General features: G+C 45.5%; 1 protein-coding gene across 1 annotated transcript; it reads left to right on the top strand.

Annotated features, from left to right (window-relative positions):
- The first annotated feature begins 1288 nt into the window (after positions 1 to 1288).
- Positions 1289 to 22342, top strand: MS4A18 (membrane spanning 4-domains A18). Its single transcript, XM_064289287.1, has 6 exons — positions 1289 to 1309; positions 2640 to 3119; positions 5502 to 5672; positions 14084 to 14325; positions 14752 to 14905; positions 22268 to 22342. The coding sequence occupies exons 1-6, from the start codon at positions 1289 to 1291 to the stop codon at positions 22340 to 22342; spliced, it is 1143 nt and encodes a 380-aa protein (XP_064145357.1).
- The last annotated feature ends 215 nt before the right edge of the window (positions 22343 to 22557 follow it).

The following is a 22557-nucleotide window of genomic DNA, read 5'->3' as shown; positions in this document are numbered from 1 at the left end:
GAAAACCTGCAAGATCCAGAAAAACAAGGCAGCCCTAGAGAGTTCCAGCTCTCACGGGGTTCACTGTACAATATTCAGCACAGTATTCATTGTACGTATCAAAGGCAGACAGATCTGGGTTCAAACCTCGGCTTCAGTACTTCCTAGCTATGTGACTGTGGTCAAGTTACTTAACCTCTCTTAGCCTCAGTTACTTCATCTGTGCAATGGTCATAACAACAATATATGGCTGGAGGAATTGCCCTACACATACAGGGCTGTAAGGAGAAAACATCCACAGCTTCTGTAAACCACTCTCACTGGGAAACTGCTATTTGTCTGAGAAAGCAAAAAATGAGCTCAAGGTCTAGGGCAGAAGGGGCACGCAGTGCCAGCCACAGCCTCAGTTCACCCTGCTGAGCATTCTGCCATCTAAATGTTGCCTGGTGGACAGAACAGTCCTTCTGAGATATGAAAACATGATTAAATGAAAATAGCAGAGTCCAGAAAAGCAAATCAGAGACCCAGATCTACTACTGAGAGCTGCGTAAACATGGGCAAGTCATTCTGCCTACACAGCCTCAGTCACCTGCTTTGCAGGGATGTTGGCACAATTAAAATGAGACACATAGGTGAACGGCCTTAGTTATCAGCTGACAGACCCATGACAGTTGTTGTTTTTATGGGAGAGTTGGAAGGGAACAACTGGAAAAGTCAGATAAGAAGCTTAAGGGGGCAGTGAATTCATGTTAATGGGGGAAGAGTGATTTGGAAAAAGAGGGTGAGGGTAGTTGCACAACTTGAAGAATGTAATCAATGTCACTGAATTGTACATGTAGAAATTGTTGAATCGATGTATGTTTTGCTGTGTATACTTCCAAAAACAATTTTAAAAAATTAAAGAATATAGAAAAATCTAAGAATTTCCTGAGGTTCTATACCAAAAAACCCATGGCCATCAAGTCAATTCCAACTCACAGCAACACTATAGGGCAGAGTAGAACAGCCCCATAGGGTTTCCAAGGCTATAAGTCTTTATAGAAGTAGACGACCACATCTGTCTCCTGCAGAGCAGCTGGTGAGCTCGAAATGCAGACCTTTTAGTTAGCAGCCAAGCTTTTAACCACTGCACCACCAAGGCTCCACTGAGCTTCTGCACAGCTGGTATTTTTAACCATTGGGATCCAAGGAAGGGAAAGCGAAACCATCAAGGAGACTCTTAGGGCTTTTCTGTAGGACAGTGGTTTTCTAATTTTAGCAGCATCAGAATCACCTGGAGAGTTTGTTAAAACACACATTGCTGGTACCCATGCCTGGAGTTTCTGACTCGGTAGGTCTGGGAAGGGAACGAAGAATTTGCATTTGTAACAAGTTGCCCAGGGATACTGATGCTGCTGGTCCAGAGACCACACTTAGAGAAACTCTCCTGGAAGTATCAGAAACAAAAGAGTTTGGGGTCAGTTGGAAAAAATGTTCAAAATAATGATCCTTTTCTTAGGGATAGTCTCTACCCTCAACAAAAAATAGACTTTGGAAGGAGTTCCTAAGGAGCCCCATTCCAGCCAAGTCCATTAATACTCTCAAGGGCAGAGGACCTGGACTTCGAAGGCAGACAATGCACTCCTTGTTTGACAAATATGAAACTGCTAAGAGTATTTCCTCTGGGTCAGTCCCTGTGCTTTCTGTCATCTCGCTTAATCTTCATAACACCCTTTGGGGAAGGTACTATTATTATCCACTCTTTATAGACAAGGAAGGGGTCCCTGGTTGTACAAGCAGCTAACACTCTTGTCTGCTAACCAAAAGTCCACCCAAAGCCACCTCAGAAAAGCATGGGGAACTACTTCCAAAAAAATCAGTCAGTGAAAACTCTATGGAGCACAGTTCTACACTGACGCACGAGGTCACCATGAATCAGGATTGACTAAACGGCAACGGGTTTTTATAGATAAGGAAACTGAGGCCTAGGAAGCTCATGCAAGTTGCTCAAGGGTGTGCAACTGTTAAATGGAAGAACCCAAAAATGACCCCAGTGCTGTCTGTCATTAACCCTGATGCTCTCTCTCGCCTTTGAGTTTATTTCTTCTTTTCCTTCTTCTTCTCCTCCTCCTTCTTCTCCCTTCCGTCCCCACCCATATCAGCTTCATTCTTCTCTCTGTGTTGACTGGTTTTCTATACTCCACCTACAAATGACATAGCCTATGTAGCTGCCCAGCCCATAACAGTCTTTGGTTCCCAATTCTAAATTCCCAGGAGAAAAAAGAAGCCTGCCCCGTTGGAGTCAGTTGTCTACCCCCAGACCAATCAGCTGAGGCCAGGGCAGAAGGCATGATGGGGATGCCGCCTCTGCCCATTCAGAAGACTCAAGGCAGACAGATTGACTGAAATATCAACCACAGAGCCCTAAACAAAACCATTACCCAAATTGTAAACTGAGCTTCTACAAGGAGCTAAGGCTAGTCTTTCGTGTCCAAACCCATAAAAAAGAAAACATGTCCCAAAAATGTGGGCTACAAGGAAGGCAAGAAGCTTATGTTGCATAATGTCTTGATGCTGGGTGAGTTTATCTTAAATGAAAATGAAGCCAAGTAAGAGTAGGGTGAAATGGATTGCTCATTTCAGCAGAAGAGGGAAAACACAATTTCTTACATGTTTTGCAGTTGTACACCATTACCACACTGGAGATTGGAGCCAACAGTGTACCTGGCATTATTGCCCCAGATAGTGTCCACATCAGCCAGCCCAGGTACCCTTTGGCTTCTGGAAATCATAGGCAGCCTTTGGGGGTGACCACTTACCCAGCCTCATCAAGAGTGGTCCAGTGCAACACAGGAAGAGTGAACTTCCAGAACCCTCTCATGGTGCACCAGAATCCAGCAGGAGTAACAGGTGCACAGAGTCAACTCACAGTGCACCAGTATCCAGCAGGAACGGCGGGTCTGCAGACTTCATCTGTAGTGGTCGAGAACTTGCCAAGAATGGCAGATCCCCAAACCCTACCCCAGAACCCTCAGAATCCTCCGAACTTCATCCCTGGACCCATGGGCACCTCAAACCAGTTCCGGTGGAACACATCATTTGGATCATTTTCCACATTTGACCCCAAGAAATTCATAAATGAGGAGGTCAGGACATTCGGGGTGAGTGTGATCTCATTTTTTCTCCTGTTTGAGTCACTTCTAAGCCCATTTACGGTGCACTTGTGTGAGGAAGGGAATGGATTTGGAGGACAAAAGGGAGGGTGGCAGTTTCTAGAGGCTGGACCCAGACAACCTCTCTGCTGGCCCCTCCCTTGCCTTCCTCCCAGTCTGTGGTCTTTGGAGAGAGGCTGTATAGCAAGGGTCAGCAATAGCTTCACTAAAAATACCATTGGCTGAGAAGCCAGATGATCCAGTTTCAGGGCCAGCAGGATTTGCTGTGACCCTGGGCACACCCTTCACCCTCAATGTCATCACCCTTAGGATGAGAAGGTCTATCAAGATGCTAAGGTGTCCTGGTGGCACAGTGGATAATCTCTTGGCTGCTAATCGGAAGGTCAACAGTTCAAACACGCCAGCCAATCTGTAGGAGAAAGATATGGCAATATGCTTCCTTAAAGATTAAAAAAAAAAAAGATTACAGCCTTGGAAACCCGGTGGGGAAGTTCTACTCTGTCCTGTAGGGTTGCTATGAGTCAGAATTGACTCAACAGCAGTGGGTTTGGTTTTGTTTTTTGGGTCATAATTATGATACTTTCTGACAATTACCATAAGACATAGGCACAAATGGTCATAGGGGCCCAAAGTGGGGGGATGTGAACAGGTTCAGGACGGGGCAGGCTCACAGACACCCCAGCCTTCCTTCCTCATCTGATCCTTCAAATATCAAGAACAGACAAGTGGATTGTACCAAGAACAAGGCATTGTTAGCATCCCTAACTTTTTGCCAAAATCAAATCTTGGGCTAAATTCTATAAAACAGTATCGGGAATAGAAATCCTGAGGCTGAGCATCGATGAGCTTGTAAATGTGCATGGAAAAGCTTCAGTAGGTAAAGCTGTTACATAACATTGTAAAAAAATTGTAACTTTGTATTATGATCACTACCCTTGGTATTAATTAACTCTGGGTAAGTGCTTGTTCACTTTGGCTCCCCATTATTTTAAGGTATTTTAGAAGAACTTGAAAACCTCAAAAGAAAAATTATTTTAACTCTGAGCAAATGTGTGGAGAACCTCATCGAACACAGTGGAAAAAAAAAAAAAGTTGCCATCGGGTCGATTCCAACTCATGGAGACCCCATATATTAGAGAGTAGAACTGCTCCTTAGGGTCTTCTTGGCTGTGACCTTTATGGAAGCATTTCACCAGGCCTCTCTTCTGCAGTCCCACTGAGTGAGTTCAAACTGCCAACCTTTCTTTGGGTTAGTAGTGGAGCTCAAACTGTTTGGGACACCTAGGAACCTCATCAAACACACTGAAAAGCCTAAAATGTGGACTATCTTGAGTAATTAGTTTCATTTTGAGGGGCGAGAAGTTACCTCTGCATCCTGCAGACAAAATCAAGTTCATTAGCTTACGAAGGGACATACTCTGTGAACTCTGGGTCTGTCATGAGACTCAAGGACCAGGAGAGCCAGAAATGTCTGCTCAGCTCTGCTCATTTGACCTCTGATTAAACTGAAGCCCAGGCAAGCCAAATGCCACCTCCATGGTCTCGTGGATCAGGAGATGTTGTAGAAGCCCCTAATAGGAGGGGATTCTTCCTGAATGGGGGCTCAGGACTCAGCTGGCCCTCAACAGACAGGGTTTCATTGGGAGGAGGGTGAAGGAAGGAAATTTCAGGCAGAGGCATCGGTGGAAGAAGAGCACAGAGGAGGAAGAACACAAGACTCGGTGGGGGACAGAGGACCTCCCAGTGTGTCCATTGCCAAGGGGAATTGCAGGCTCGGAAGAGGATGTGGGCTATGCGGCAAGATATGGGGCAGAGGGCACTGCAACGGCAAGATATGGGGCAGAGGGCACTGCACACTTACTACATGCTGGGCACTGGCTTTCAAGCTCTATATGTTTTTTTTTTTTTCTAATCCCCCCAACAGCTCCGCAAGCTACCTAGTATTATTACCCCCATCTTACAAATGAGAGAAAACCCAGACAGGGGGAGGGTCAGTGTTCACTCAAGGCCACACAGCCAGCCAGCCAGGGCCAGAGCCAGGACTCAAGCCTTTGGTTTGCTGTCAAAGGCCAGGCTTGGGCTTCTTCTCTGCAAGCTGGGGGATCAGTTTGAAGGAAAGATGTTTTTTCCTGTGTTCCAAACAATCTCACCCGTCCTTTACACCTGTGGTTCTCAACCCAAGAGTAGACATTAGCATCTCCATGGAGCTTTTTAAAAAGACCTAGGCATCGGCCTAGAGATATTGATCTAATTGATCAAGGGTGAGCCCGGGCGATTCTGGGGTACAGTCAGGCCTGGGCAGCAGGGCTCATGAGCTCTTGAGCAGCCTGCTGCCCCAGCTCTCTCACCACGACTTGTTCTCCTTGGCAGGCCATCCAGATCCTCACTGGCCTGCTGCACATCTTTTTGGGGGTCAGTCCTCTCCTGTATGAGCTACTATCTGTGACCAGAGCCTCAGGGTGCCTGTTCTGGGAAGGACTGTCTGTGAGTGTAAGGCCATGTGGCCTTCTTCCTGGGTTACTGGACGGGTCAAGGGGAGAAGTAGAGGAAGAATTATCGAATCCTTTTTTTTTTTTTTTTTTTAGTCTCAGTCTTAGTTGTCTCAAGCTGCTGTAACAGAAATACCATAAGTGGGTGGTTTTAAAGAACAGATAGGCATTTTCTCATAGTTTAGGAGGCTAGAGGTTTGAATTCAAGGCACAGGCTCTAGGGAAGGGCTCTCTCCCCATCTGTCAGCTCAAGGGAAAGACCTTTGTCTCTTTTAGCTTCTGTTGCTCAGTTCTTTGGTGATCTCTACGTGCAGGGGCGGATGACCCCAGAAGCAAGGTACCCAAGAAGCAAGATACGCACAGGCTTAATTGCGCTTACTTACCAATCTGCAGCGCACAGTTTCACCTGGTTAGGTGTGGTGACGACCAGGTGAGATTGTGTGCTTGAGATTGTGTGCTACAGATTAGTAAATAAGCACAACTAAGCCCATGTGTACCCTGCTTACTCTAAACTGGTGCAGACCGTGTTTACTGGTTAATCCACCCTGTCCACGTGGCATCTATCTTCCCCCATTTGTGCTTGCTTCTCTCTGTATCTAATCTTCTCTTTTTCTTTCTCAAGTCACTAGATTGAAGACACATCCTACACTGATAGGGCCTCGCTAATATAACAAAGAAACCCCTATTCCCAAATGGGATTACGACCACAAGTATAGGGGTTAGGATTCGAACACATATATTTTTTGGGAGGGGAGGGGGACACAATTCAATCCATAGCACCCAGCAATCTGCCCCTCAGGGTCTACAGCTAGCTGTCTCTAACTGCAGGTGAAGCAAACGGTTAAGGAGCCAACCTTCTCCACAACCCGGCAACATCCTCTCCCATCTGTAAGACACTTTTTGCTACGAGCCTTCATAACACGTGCTTTAAGGATTCCACTCTCTCCGGGTTCTCTTTATGAAATTTCTCATGTGCAGATACAAGTGCATCTAGTGGTGTGCCGGAGACAGCATCTACTCATCAAGAGAGCCGACTGTGAAATTTTCATGAATTATGTAAACTGGTTTTCAAACCATTTGGTAGCTTGAAATCAGCCCTGGTGAGCCTACATACACCATGGAAATCAACATACTCTCCAAATCAGGCCCTTCCCCACACCCTCCTTTCTCAAGGCAGATATTAAACATCTATAAGCACACCACTGAATACATAGAATGTTGTCGGGCTTAAATAATAATAATAATAAAATGAACACCCATGTGCCTACAAACTAGCTTAAGAAACAGAACATAAACAGTTTCAAAACACTTGCGTGCCTCCCTCCCCACCCCACCCCATGCCCCAGCTAATTACCAGTTGCCATCTATGAGTCCTCCCATGAGTCTGTCAGTTTGTCGTACTGTGGGGCCTTGCATGTCGCTGTGATGCTAGAAGCTATGCCACTGATATTCAGAGACCAGCTGAGTCACCCATGGTGAACAGGTTTCAGGTGAGCTTCCATACTGAGACAGACTAGAAAGAAGGACCCAGCGGTCCACTTCTGAACAGCATTAGCCAGTGAAAACCTCATGAATAGCAGCGGAACATTGTCTGATATAGTGCCGGAAGATGAGCCCCCCTGGTTAGAAGGACCTCAAAATCTGAGGAAGAGCTGCCTCCTTAAAGTAAAGTGACCATAATGACATGGATGGAGTCAAGCTTTCAGGCCTTCATTTGCCGATGTGGCACAACTCAAAATGAGAAGAAACAGCTGCAAACATCCATTAAAATCGGAATGTGGAATGTACGAAGTATGAACCTAGAAAACTTGGAGATCGTCAAAAAATGACATGGAACACATAAATGCATAATCCTAGGCATTAGTGAACTGAAATGGACTGGTATTGGCCATTTTGAATCAGACTATCATATGGTCTATAATGCCAGAAATGACAACTCGAAGAGGAATGGCATTCATCACCAAAAAAACCATTTCAAGATCTATCCTGAAGTACAGCGCTGTCAGTGATAGGATAATATCCATATGCCTACAAGGAAGACCAGTTAATACAACTGTTATTCAAATTTACTCACCAACCACTAAGGCCAAAGATGAAGAAGTTGAAGATTTTTACCAACTTCTGTAGTCCGAAATTGATCAAACGTGCAACCCGGATGCATTGATGATTACTGGTGACTGGAACGTGAAAGTTGGAAACAAAGAAGAAAGGTCGGTAGTTGGAAAATATGACCTTGGTGATAGAAATGATGCCAGAGATCGCATGGTAGAATTTTGCAAGACCAATGACTTCTTTATTGCAAATACCTTTCTCCACCAACATAAACAGCGACTATACCACATGGAATACACCGGAATCAAATCAACTAAATCTGTGGTAAGAGACAATTGAAAAGCTCAATATCGCCAGTCAGAACAAGGCCGGGGGTAGACTGCGGAACAGGCCATCAATTGCTCATATGCAAGTTCATGTTGAAACTGAAGAAAATTAGAATAAGTCGACAAGAGCCAAAGTACAACCTTGAGTATATCCCACCTGGATTTAGAGACCATCTCAAGAATAGATTTGACACATTGACTTTGCAAAGGCATTCGAGTGTGTGTACCATAACAAATTATGGATAACATTTTAAAGAATGGGAATTCCAGAACACTTAATTGTGCTCATGAGGAACCTGTACATAGATCAACAGGCAGTCATTCAAACAGAACGAGGGGATACTGCGAGTTTTAAAGTCAGGAAAGGTATTTGTCAGGGTTGTATTATTTCACCATATTTATTCAATCTGTATGCTGAGCAAATAATCTGAGAAGCTGGACTATATGAAGAAGAACAGGGCATTAGGATTGGAGGAAGACTCATTAACAACCTGCGATATGCAGATGGCACAACCTTGCTTGCTGAAAGTGAAGAGGACTTGAAGCACTTACTGATGAAGACCAAAGGCCACAGCCTTCAGTATGGATTACACCTCAACATAAAGAAACAAAAATCCTCACAACAATAAGCAACATCATGATAAACGGAGAAAAGACTGAAGTTGTCAAGGGTTCATTTTACTTGAATCCACAATCATAGAAGCCGCAGTCAAGAAATCAAAAGACACATTGTATTGGGCAAATTTGCTGCAAAAGACCTCCTTAAAGTGTTAAAAAGCACAGATGTAATTTTAAGGACTAGGGTACTCTTGGAAACCCTGGTGGCGTAGTGGCTAAGTGCTACGGCTGCTAACCAAGAGGTCAGCAGTTCAAATCCGCCAGGCGCTCCTTGGAAACTCTATGGGGCAGCTCTACTCTGTCCTACAGGGTCGCTATGACTCGGAATTGACTCCACGGCAGTGGGTTCGGTTTTTTTGTTTGTTTTTCAAGGTAGTCCTGGCCCAAGCCATGATGACCCTATGTGTGTCAGAGTAGAACTGTGCCCCATAGGGTTTTCCTTGGTGCCCAGTAGGGTTTTCCTTGGTGTCCCATATGGTTTTTCTTGAACCAGCAGCATCACCTGGGAACTTGTTGGAAATGCAAAATCTGCAATTTAAAGAGATCCCCAGGCAATTCGTGTGCACATCAAAGTTTGAGAAGCACAGTTTTAAACTATGTAATTAGGAATAGAATGGGTATGGGGTCTGTACAGTTCAGCTTTGCTTGTTGTTGGGTGCCTTCAAGTTGATTACAACTCAGAGAGAACTCATACAACAGAGTAGAACTGCCCCCATAGGGTTTTCTAGGCTGTAATCTTTATGGAAGCAGATGGCCAGGTCTGTCTCCCGAAGAGCTGCTGGATGGATTCAAACCGCCAACCCTTCAGTTAGCAGCCAAGCACATAACCATTGCACTTGGTTATCTCAAAATAGATCAACTTAAAACACCCTATGCAATACTGCCTTATTAACATAACAAAGGAACCCCATTCCCAAAGGGGATTATAGCCACAGGTATAGGGATTAGGATTTATAACACATATATTGGGGGGACACAGTTCAATCCGTAACAGTTCCCTTCCAAATATAGAAGGATCCGTTGCAACAAACAGTTTTAGAGTACTTTAGCATTTGCAAGAATTTCACAAATAGCATCTCAATTATCTTACACAAAAGTAGCATAAGGTAGTGACTATTATTGTGCTCTTTTTATAGATGAGGAAGTTGAAGCAGTTTCTATAGTAATTCAGAGAGATCATCTGCCTAGAAAACGGAGTAGCCGTGCCTGGGTGGGGTGACTTTCAGCTCCACCCCAGAGTCATTATTCTTTCTGAGCTGGAAAGGGCATCATGAGATCATCAGATATGTCAAATAACTTCCTTAATCCATAGGGTTTTTTTTTTTTTTTTTAAGATGACATTTTAAGAATTTATTTGTCAAACATAATTTGATTGCCACATGCTGCCATGAGTAAAAAGATGGAAAGGGCATTAAATGTCCTGACCTAAAAAGATTTCCATGTTCAAAATAAATTCACAACATGAAAATTCACATTAGGTAAATAACGTCTGCTTTTCCTAACTACAGACTGGAGATTTCAACACCACCCTTACTTAAAACATAACATTGGTTCTGCTGGATCTTAGACTAACTTATCGCTCTGATGACCTTGTTAAGCTTACAGCCCAAGTCTATCGTTTTCCCTGCACAATGGACACAGACATACTTACCTTTTCGGGACATATCACATTTTTCAAAAATAATGTGCCCACATAAATAGCACGCCTACAAATACAACATGCAGAAATGATGAAATTAAGTTAAATAGTTATGGCATAGGGCACCTGGGCATATACCATGCGCGTCTTGTGACATTTCCGGAAGTGAATTTTGGCTTCATTCGCCCTTCCTCCCATATTACAGGTAAATTATGTCCTTCTGTTCACTGTCTTTAATCTCCTGTTTATGTGTATAAAGATAGTCTGAAAATGTTCCTTTTGATCATAATTGTATACTAAAGGTATAACCCACAGTCCAGAAGTCATGAGTGGAGTTTGGAAGTCCCTGAGTAATCAGAAAATAAACAATCAAAATTGTGCGTTTGTTTCTATTAATTTAAAGTGATAATTACAGCGCGTTATCTCAACAGTTGAACGTGAAAACCTTATCAGATCATCTTAAGTGAAACCATTAGGTTATGTTACGTCTGCTTATTTTATAGTTTATTATGTCTTAGTGTGAACTGAAGTCACGAACACGTAAAAAAATTGGCATAGCGTACTTATGAAAATAATGTCCTGGCGGTTGTATGGTTGACAATAAAACATATAATGCATGCATTATTTGTGGAAAAATACGGTAAACCAGTCCTATTTGTGAGGAACATGGTCACAGCTGGAAGGCCGTGAGTGGCTTTCAGCCCCATGGCAGTCTTTAGGGAGGGTAAGCACCTGTCAGGCTCTTCTTCCTCTCCTGAAAGTCCCATGGTGGCTTCCTAGCAGGCCCCAAATCTATCATTTATGCTCCAATCTTATTTCCTACTGGCCTCACACAGTGACAGAAGAAATGAGTCTCTTTGAGGAATAGCTTCATCAATGCTAGAAAGGCCCCTGAATACACCCTGTCCTTCCCATTTGAAATTCTACCCTTTTTCTCCCATTTGAACTGCATGGCACAACTGTAGGTAGATAAGGCTGGGATCTTTATCTCATGGCCATTTGTCAGATGAGGAAACTGAGGCTCAGAGAAGTTGGGTGATACAACTACATTCTCATTACCAGGTGCTGGAAGAAGTTCTCAAGCTCTGAAGCCCAAGCCCTTTGCTGTCAAGTTGATTCCAGCTTATAGCGGCCCTGTAGGACAGAGTAGAGCTGCCCCATAGGGTTTCCAAGAACAACTGGTGGATTCAAACTGCTGACTTTTTGGTTAGCATCCAAACACTTAACCACAGGCTCTCATAACTAGACTGAGTTCTTACTCCCTCCTGTGTTCATATGTCCATCACCTGCCTAACAGCATCAAGTGCTAGTTAGGACCCTCAGGCTGGGGCAGTGACTTGCCCAGGATCACAGCAAGATGAGTTAGTAGCAGAAGTAGGGTAGGAGCTCAGGTCCCCTGTCTCTCAGTCCATGCTACCCTGCCCCTGGTTTTCCAAGGGTAGTGCAACATGAGGACAGATGAGCAATGAATGAGTTTGGGCCATGACAACACCCAAGCAATGAACCCAGAAAGAATCAGTCTAAAAAAAATAATGAGATAGCATCCTGGGAAAATATTCAGGTTTTTAGAAGAAAAGAAGGCTTTAGTCTAAACACACAGAAATTTGAGTATCATGGTATTTAGTATACCTGAGGCCTAGTCACGGAGATGGATAGTGGACATGTTGAGAGAGAGTAAACAGATTTGCACATCTTATGAAAAAGATATATGGACCTTAAAGACTGAGAGGTGCATCACCGAATGGATGGTTATCTCTTTTAACATATTGCAAAGTTGGTCATTCTCTTTCTTGTCTTGTAGTATATTGTATCTGGATCCCTGTATATGCTTCATCTCTGTATACGCTTCAAAGGACTCCAGCCCATGTGTGGTGAGTTATGTGCCATCTTTGATGATCCCTGAGTGTTAGAATTTGACTCTCTTCCAAAACATGAAAAAAAGAGGCCTCACAGTGGCCTGTTTCTGGGTCCAGTGCTTTTTATAGACTTTATTTCATTCGATCCCCACAACTCAATGAAGTTCAATTATCCCTAGTTTGCAGACAAGGAAAATGAGGCATAGATAGGTCAGGTGGTTTGCCTAATATCACACAGTGAGTAAAGGGCAGAGCCAGAATTCAAACCCAGATCTCTCTGATTCCAGAGCTGTGCTTCTACTTCTAGCATTTTAGTGCTCACAGACTTAGCAGTTTGGGGAACCCACTCATATATGCAGCCCAATGACCTTGGACTGCTCTGAATTCAGCAGAAAGCCAAGCCTGGGCCAAATGGAAATGCACATACATTCCAGTGGTACCTTCTCTTTGAATGTTTCCTGCCCATCCCTTTGGCTGGACCTAGAAAAATGAAGGGAATGTTTGACTTGAACAATTTAGAGTCCCAACCACAGGGCATAGCGCCCAGAAAAACTTTGGAACTTTGCAGTGTCGTTCTCTGCCTCAGCAATGAGAGTAATGTTGATTGCTGTGTCATCTAAAAGCTAAGGGATAATTTAGAACTCCATGGTGGAGCTCCTCACATCCCCGGTTCCAAGTCCTCCTTCCCCCTCACCGCTGCATGGCTTTTTGTCTCTTTTACCTTTTTAATGGGAAAGCAATGGATTAACTAGAGACTGGGGTTTATAAGAGGGTTTCTCAGTTACCAATCTCCAGTCTGGAGAGGTAAATTTCTGCTGCCCGACAACCTCCCTTCCTTCATCAACAGAATTAGGACACCCCAACTATCCCAACATCAGCTGAGTTCACACTGCCCCTTAACAACCCAACAAACCAAAACCAAACCAAACCCATTGCCGACTCATAGCAACCCTGTAGGACAGAGTAGAACGACCCATTGTGTCAAACTCTATTCCTTATCTTGGGGGAAGTCCAATACCCTCCCCAAGATGTCTGCCAACTCTGGGGCCTCCTTGTGCCCTCAGGCTCTGATGTCTGACTTCTGACTGAATTTGAGCTCTCTACTCTCTGCAACACATGGGGTAACCAAGAGTCAGAATCTACTTGATGGCAACTTGTTTAGGGTTTTTTTTGGTTTTGTTTTTTGGGGTTTTTTTGTTTGTTTGTTTTTGCTTGTTTACACCTGGAATCCCTGGGTTAATGTACCCTGCTGCTAACCTAACCACCCAGAGACACCTTGGAAGAAAGGCCTGGTGATGTACTTCCAAAAAATAAGTCATTGAAAACCCTGTGAAGTAGTTCTACTCCAACATAATGCGGTCACCATCAGTTGGAATCAACTCAACAACAACTGGGGACACTGCATCTTACAACTGCCTGGGCTCATCCCACATGTGGGACACAGCCCCTTCTTCATTCCCCCCACTTGCCCACCCCCACAACCCCCCTCAGAGGAGGCAGCTTGGGCAGGAGACACATTGAGACCAGGCCTGCCCCTCCCTTCTCTGTAGGCAAGCCTGGGTCCCCTGCTCACTCCCTTCCCAAACCCTGCTGATTGCTTCTGCATAACAGCGCCTTCTCCTTGTCTCCTTCTAACCCAGCCCACAGAATCTCATTTCCCACCTCTCAGCTGCTCACAAAGGTATTTTTCCAAACAAATGCAGTTTCTTCCCTAAAGGACCATTGCACATTAGTAAAAGAATGCACCCAACCTCACCAACAGGGTTAAGTTCCAAAGACCAGATTAACTCATAAATTGGTGTTATGCAAAAATGGAGTTTTGGGGGTTTTTTGTTTGTTTTTCTGTTTTCAGGTCATCCATATGTCTGATTTTCTTGTATTTAGAAAATAGGATCATAGAAATAATAAGACTGAAGATTTACTGATGTGCTCATTGCTCTGACGGGTCCAGTTATGGATTATCCCTCTGTAGAGACGAGGCTCGGAGGAGACAAAGCCGGACTGTGTGATTGCAAGGCCCACGCACGGCTTCACCACTTCACCTTCCTCCCGTGCTGGATCACGATCCAAGAGTTTGCTCCTCTTGGAGCCTGGCAAGTCACTGAGGCTTGCAGCTTCCTGCAAGGGTGCTGGGAGCCTGGCCACATACCCAACCCCACCAAGGTGGAGGCTTCAGACCCAGTCCGGCTCACTCTGGGATGTCATTAAACTCAGGTGTGTTTCTTCCAAACACCATCTCCGATGCCTCTTTCTTTCCTGCCTTCCCATCCCACAGCAATTTAGAGCTGCCTAGGAACCCAGAACAGGCACCTGCTGGCTTGGTGTTGCCTGCGTCTGCCCAGAGGCCGTGGCCCCATGAGACACCTGGGCTTGCCACTGCCAGCAGGAAGGAGTAGAGGGCACAGGGCAGCATGGCCCAGCTTCTTGGAGGCCACCCAGAGACCCTCCGTTGCCGCTATGCCTGCCACCTCATTAATGCACAAAAAAGATAGTAGATTTTTTACCGTTGTCGTAAATGTGAAAATGTCTAATAAGGAGATAGTCGGTAAGTGAGGAGTAGTTTCCTGACCTCGCTGCACTTAGAACAAACTGTCTAGCCATCTCTTCTGCCCTGATGCCTCTTTTGTCTGACTCCCCAAGAGTTCCCACAAGCCCAGCCTCAGACTCTGCTCACCGAGTCCTCTCCCTCGGTCTCCTCCAGATGAACTGCAGCGTCGGCACGGATGTCTTCAGTGCAATCTGCTCTCTGGTCGGACTCTGCATTCTCGTTTTAGATACGATCATAGCTTCCGAGGTGAGCATTCAGACTGTCAAGGCCCTGTGCTTCCAAAAGACCAGGAGGGCTCATGGGCTTGTTTCCAGAGCCAGAAGGAATTACTGCAGAATTCCATCCTCGTATGACACCACTGTTATTGATGTTGGTGATGGTGATGATGTTGGTGTTGGTGTTGGTGATGGTCATGGTGATGGTGTTGGTGTTGGTGTTGTGTGCCAACGAGTCAATTCCAACTCATAGAGGCCCCATGTGTTACACAATAGAACTTTTCCATAGTGTTTTCTTGGCTGTAATCTTTACAGAAACACATTGCTAGGCCTTTTCTTGCTCAGTGCTGCTGGGTGGGTTTGAACTGTCAACTTTTCGGTCACCAGTAGAGCGCAAACTGTTTGTGCCAGCCAGGGACCTGTGACACCACTACATCCATTATTTAGCCATTGTCAAAACCCTGTGACATCAGACACAAGCATGATAAACCCCATTTTATGGACAAGTTCACTGAGGCTCAGAGTCCCCAAGTGGCACAGACAGTTAATGCACTCAGCTGCTAACCAAATGTTGACAGCTCAAGATCACGCAGAGGCACCTCTGAAGAAAGGCCTGCCAATCTAATTCCGAAAAACCAGCCATTGAAAACCCTATGGATACAATGGAATACTACTCAGCCGGTAGAAGAAATGAAGTCTTGATATCTGCTACAACATGGATGGAGCTTGAAGGAACTAGGCTGAGTGTAATAAGCCAATCACAAAAGGACAAACATTGGATGACCTCCCTTATATAAAAAGACAAGAAAAGGCAAATATATAGACACCAATGTTTATTAGTTTTACCAGGGTGGGAGGGAGAGGAGAGGCTAACGGTGATGGAAAACTTGCATTGATTAGGAGTAGGGTTGCACAGCCAATTATTGTAATTGATGCCAATAAGTTGCACACCTGTAAAAATCTGAATTGACCAAAGCTATGTGATTTTTTTTTTAATGTGATAGATATATTTACAATGATTAAAAAAAAAAAAAACAGTGGCTACCGAGACTGCTTAAAATAAATAAAAATATCAAAAAATAGTAGTTCATAACATGGAGGAACCTGGAAGGCATTATGCTGAGTGAAATTAGTCAGAGGCAAAAGGACAAATATTGTATAAGACCACTGTTATAAGATCTTGAGAAATAGTATAAACCGAGAAGAACACACACTTTTGTGGTTACGAGGGGGGGAGGGAGGGAGAGGGGGAGAGGGTTTTTTACTGATTAGTTAGTAGATAAGAACTACTTTAGGTGAAGGGAAGGACAATACTCAATACGTGGAAGGTCAGCTCAAATGGTCTGGACCAAAAGCAAAGAAGTTTTCGGGATAAACTGAATGCTTCAAAGGTCAGCAGAGCAAGGGCGGGGGTTTGGGGACCATGGTTTAAGAGGACTTCTAAGTCAATTGGCAAAATAATTCTATTACGACAACATTCTGCATCCCACTTTGAAATGTGGCGTCTGGGGTCTTAAACGCTAACAAGCAGCCATCTAAGATGCATCAATTGGTCTCAACCCACCTGGATCAAAGGAGAATGAAGAACACCAAGGTCACACGATAACTATGAGCCCAAGAGACAGAAAGGGCCACATGAACCAGAGACCTACATCATCCTGAGACCAGAAGAACTAGTTGGTGCCCGGCCACAACCGATGACTGCCCTGACAGGGAGCACGACAGAGAACCCCTGAGGGAGCAGGAGATCAGTGGGATGCAGACCCCAAATTCTCATAAAAAGACCATACTTAATGGTCTGACTGAGACTAGAGGAATCCCGGCGGTCATGGTCCCCAAACCTTCTGTTGGCCCAGGACAGGAACCATTCCCGAAGACAACTCATCAGACATGGAAGGGACTGGACAGTGGGTAGGAGAGAGATGCTGATGAAGAGTGAGCTATTTGTATCAGGTGGACACTTGAGACTGTGTTGGTATCTCCTGTCTGGAGGGGGGATGGGAGGGTAGAGAGGGTTGGAAGCTGGCAAAATTGTCACGAAAGGAGAGACTGGAAGGGCTGACTCATTGGGGGAGAGCAAGTGGGAGTATGGAGTAAGGTGTATATAAACTTATATGTGACAGACTGACTTGATTTGTAAACATTCACTTGAAGCTCAATAAAAATTAAAAAAAAAAAAAGGTAGTAGCTACCAAGACTGCTTATGTACAGTCAAAAACCTCATGGGATTTTATTCCTTAATTTGGAGGTTTAGGGTCATGGTTTCATGCGACATCCCAGTTAATTGTCCTAATACCATGCTTATGCTTCTGTTCTACCTCCTAGTTCGTTGCTTAGTGCCTAGGGTCTTAAAAGTTGTAAGTGGCCATCCAAGGCAGGACAATTGTTCTCTATTCACCTGGAGCAACAGAGTAAGAAGAAGAGTCAGGAACAGGAGGAGGACATGGAATGTGTGGCTAATTGCCTCCATGAACAACTGCCTTCTTTGCCATGACACCAGAAGAACTGGATGGTGCCCAGCTACCAGTACTGAACATTTTGATCAAAGATTCTAAAGAAGAATCTTGATCGAAAAGGGGAAAATGCAGAACAGAATTTCTAATTCTCATGGCTCCAGACTTTCTGGAGCCACAGGGACTGGATGAACTCCTAAAACTATTGCCCGGATATAATCTTTAAAATTTAAACCAAAAATATCCCCTAAGGTCTTTTTAAAACCGAACAATAGTTTAGCAAATGTAGTAAAAAAATGTCTGCCTTGAGCATTGTGCTCTTTTAAGATCTATCTATATGGGATCAAACTGACAAAAGCAACTCAGAAGATTAGATAGGAACCTTTGGAGGCAGTGAGTTTATGTGAATGGGGGAGGAACAACTCAGAAAAGGAGGGTGAAAATGGTTGTACGACTCGAGGAATGTGATCAATGTCAGTGAATTGTACATGTAGAGATAGTTGGTTTATGTTTTGCCATGTATATTCTCAGCAACAGCCACAAAATAAATTTTAAAAAAGAAAGAACAACAACTCTATGGAGCGCAGTTCTATTCTGACACACATGGGGTGGTCATTTTGAGTCAGAATCTACTCAATGGGAGCTGGTTACAGACTCAGAGAGGTTAAGCCACTTAATCCCTCCTTGTACCTGTTCTATCTCTTGCTTGGGGGCAACAAGCATCAAGGTAAGCAGTCAGGGCAGCTGGCACACTAGAATTCAAAACATCACCTGCCCCGAAGAATCTGTCACATGAACAGGAAGTGCCGACACTAAGTTCTTGTCTTATTTTTGGGTGCCCAGAAGCAGGCACTGAGACAAGGATTCAAGTGCAAGTCATTTGTGTAGAAGGTTCTTCCAGGAAACACATGTAAGACAAGCAAGGGAAGGAAGCCACACAATATAAGCTGCTATCAAGCAAGTTCCACTGGAGCTCAAGCTCACTGTGACTCTGGCAGATGGTATAGAAGATGCTCCTCAGAGCTACACCCTGTCCAGGCGAGGGAGCTGGGGTATTTATCCACTGACTCCTATCAGTCATTGATGGAATGCTGCTCCTGAGGGGGTGTCGATGCCCCAGGCTTCCAGCCTGCCAAGCGTATGGCCAAAGATGTCTCCTCTGACCAAAGTAAACCCTCAGGCAAAGCAATGCAGCTGGACGTGGCCATTGGGCAAGGAAATAGTCAAGGCCAATGGGATAAGGGCAGGCATCAGTAGCATTGATTCAGTACTTAGGTAGGCCAGAAAATAAGATCAGGAGTAACTATATCCACAGTTACTGACAACCTGGTCCTCCCTCAGGACAGCACCTGATGTCACCTGGTTAACCAAGCAGGCCAGAAAAGACTGGCAGGGCACAAGGCCTTAAATGCGACCTGCCTACAGGGCTGGGGGTAGTCCCTATGAGGAGAGGTCCCTGCAGGCAATGGAGGAAACCTGATCCAGCTTATGCAATTTGGTTTCTGGAGGCTAAAACAGCCAACCACTAACCCAGGCATGGTGCTGGCCTTGGGATTCCAACGTGATGCAACAGGGATGTCCCACCAAGAGAGTAGATCATGGTTATGGTTGAGAACAGCAATATCTGCAAGTCTCAAGGGTGGCCACTTGGCCACCAAGACCTCTGTTATTGTTATGGACTGAATTGTGTCCCCCAAAAATGTGTGTCAACTTGACTAGGCCATGATTCCCAGTGCTGTGTGGTTGTCCTCCATTTTGTGACTGTAATTTTATGTTAAAGACGATTAGGGTGGGATTGTAACACCCTTACCAGGTCACATGCCTGATCCAATGTAAAAGGAGTTTCTCTGGAGTATGGCTTGCACCACCTTCTATCTTACAAGAGATAAAAGGAAAGGGAAGCAAGCAGAGAGTTGGGGACTTCATACCAGGAAGAAAGCAATGCTGGGAGCAGAATGCATCCTTTGGACCCAAAATTCCTGCACAGAGAAGCTCCTAGACCAAGGGAAGATGGATGACATGGACCTTCCTCCTGAGCCAACAGAGAAAGAAAGCCTTCCCCTGGAGTCAATGCCCTGAATTTGGACTTCTAGCCTACTAGACTGTGAGAAAATAAATTTCTCTTTGTTAAAGCGATCCACTTACAATACGTCTGTTATAGCAGCACAAGATAACTGTCATGGATTGAATTGTGTCCTCAAAAAATACCTGTCAACTTGGCTAGGTCATGATTCCCTTGTATAATTGTATGATTGTCTACCATTTTATCTTCTGAGGTGATTTCCCCATGTGCTATAAATCCTAACACCATGATGTAATGAGATGCAGTTATATTGATGAGGTCTACAAGATTAGGTAGCGTCTTAAGCCAATCTCTTTTGAGATATAAAAGAGAGAAGCGAGCAGAGAGACAGGGGAACCTCAGACCACCAAGAAAGCAGCCCCGGGAGAAAAGCACACATCCTTTGGACTTGAGGTTCCTGCACTGAGATGCTCCCAGACCAAGCGAAGACCGATGCATCACAAGGACCTTCCTTCAGAGCCGACAGAGAGAGAAAGCCTTCCCCTGGAGCCGGTGCCCTGAATTCGGACTTCCAGCCCACTGGATTGTGAGAGAATAAACTTATCTTTGTTAAAGCCATCCACTGGTGGCATTTCTGTTATAGCAGCACTAGATGACTAAGACAGATAACTAAGACAATCATCTTGGAGGTTTCTACATGCTATTGTGTGTATCAATAAAAAGATTTCTGAGAAGTATTCCATTGTATGGATATACGACATTTGTTCATCCATTACTCACCCAGTGAAGGACATTTGAGTTGTTTCTAGATACTCAGAGCCCTGGGTGGCACAAATGGTTCAGCACTCAGCCACTAACCAAAAGGTTGGAGGTTCAAATCCACCCAGAGGTGCCTCGGAGGAAAGGCCTGGTGATCTGCTTTTCACAGCCATTGAAATTTCTATGGAGCACATTTGTATCTACTGTGGCACGCGTGGAGTCACCAAGAGTGGGAATCAACCGAACAGGAAATAGTGTTTTGTTTTGTTTTTTTAGGGCAAAGGCATTCTGAAAAAGAATGAGTCAACATTTACAAAAGGAAGTCCAGAAAAAGACAATAACCTCGGCTAGAAAGGGTGGCTGTCTATAGCAGCCGAATCATCAGGAGAAATAGGTCATCAGCCAGGACATAGAACAAAGCAATGGGCAGAGAGTGGGTAGGGCTTAGAGTCTGCACACTTCCATTTTTCCTGTCATTCCCAATTCTTAAAGGCTCCACACACCCTTTTTGGCCCCTGGCCTATGGAGTTGCAGATATGAGAGATGGGAAGCCCACCATAGAGAAACCGATTGTTTCAGAGAGCCAGCACTACGAAAACACTGTGTGACAAACACCTACAAACCCTCAATGGCATGCCACAATAAACATTCACGTTTGCTGGCGAGTCTATGAGTTGGATTGAGTAGGTCCCCTGATCTGATCTGGGTGTGGCAGGACACCCCCGTGCGTTTGCCATGAGCTGAGGGTCAGCTGGGTGGCCCTACGGGCCTTGGCTGTGCTCTCCCACATGTATGGGTCTTCGGCTGGGACCACCAGGCTGATGTGGCTTTGCGCTATGTGTTTCATCCTCTGGCAGGCTAGCCGGAGGCCTATTCCCCTAATAGTCATAGTCGCAGAATTCCCAGAAAGAATGAGAGCAGACAAGGCCTCCTGAGGCCTCAGCTTAGGACTGCATTCTATTGACAAAGGAAGTCACAAGGCAGCCCAGATTGAAGAGCTGGGACAAACGGACCTCTTGATAGGAGGAGCCACAAGAGGTGTGGATACCTGGATGGGTGGAGAACCAGGGCCATTCTGGCAACCAACCTATCACATTGTTTTATCCCTGGTTTGGAGGAAAGCTGCCCCAGGCCATATCCTTGGAGACCATCTCCCCTGCCATCTTGAGCTCACAGGCACTGTCTTCTCCCTGGCTTTGCACAGAGGCCTCAGGGGCTGCTTTGGCAGGAATCTAAGGCCAGAAACTGATGCACAAATTCTCCCTCTGCATCTGCCATCTGAATACTATTCTTTGCACATACACACACTCACACCCGTACACTCACACATGTACTCTCACACTCACACACACATGCTCTCACACTCAGACTCATGTCCTCACATACATGCTTTCACATCACACACACACATGCTCACACCTTCACACACACATGCTCACACACATGCTGTCGCATCACACGTGCTCACACTCACACCCACGCACACACACATATTCTCACACTGACACACATTTGCATTCACCCACTCATACATACATGCTCACACCTTCACACACACACATACCTGCTCTCACACTCGGACACATACATTCACACACATGCTGTCACATCACATACACTCACGTGTATTCGCACACACACAGGCTCACACCTTCACACACTCACACTTGCTCTCACACTCGCACACCCTAACACGCACACATGCATTCACGCACACACTTACACCCTCTCCCCTGCCATCGGGGAGCTGCGGACTGCTTGGCCCTCTTAGCTAAGGCTCCACAAGTTCAAGTGGAAGAAACACAGTCAGCCTCCTGATTACCCTCTAAGTTTCTGCCTCGGCCACAGGAAGAAGGCCAATGTCAGGTCCTGATCCCAGCTCTGCTACTGGCTACCAGTGGCACTTGCCTCTCTGAGCCTTAGTTTCCCCTCCTATCGATTGCAGGAAGGAAATGAGATGCTCTCAAGGGCCCTTGTGCCTGGGAGGTCGATGACCCAGGAGCGGCTCCCTCAGCCCCTGCATCCAGCCCACCGAGGGGGTGGAGGCCTGGGAGCAAGAAGGACTGAGAGCCTCCCAGAGGCAGTGGCTCCCAAGCAGAGCAGATTTCCAAGCCCCACACGCCTAGCAAGGCTTTCACAGGAATTTGTGTGAACTCAGGAGAGGCAGCTGTGGGTGCAGAGGCAGCAAGGAGAGAGCAGCGTCGGGGGTGCAGCAGCCGTGGCAGCCCGGTGAGTATCAGCTGCCGCCTTCCACCCAGAGCGGGGGCATCACAGGGAAGTGGGCTCTCAGCCAGCAGGGACGGGGCAGGGGCGGTGAATCCCAGGGTAAAAAAACAGAAAGAGACCACTAGGCAGGGCAGGGTAGGCTTCCACCCCAAGGTCTGACCCCCACTTGGCACTGAGAGAGGGCAGGACAGCCCTTGGGCAAGCTGGAGCAGCCTCCCGCTG

Source organism: Loxodonta africana, chromosome 7 (assembly GCF_030014295.1).
Source record: "Loxodonta africana isolate mLoxAfr1 chromosome 7, mLoxAfr1.hap2, whole genome shotgun sequence".
Taxonomy (NCBI): domain Eukaryota; kingdom Metazoa; phylum Chordata; class Mammalia; order Proboscidea; family Elephantidae; genus Loxodonta; species Loxodonta africana.
This window is presented reverse-complemented; position numbering and strand designations above follow the sequence as displayed.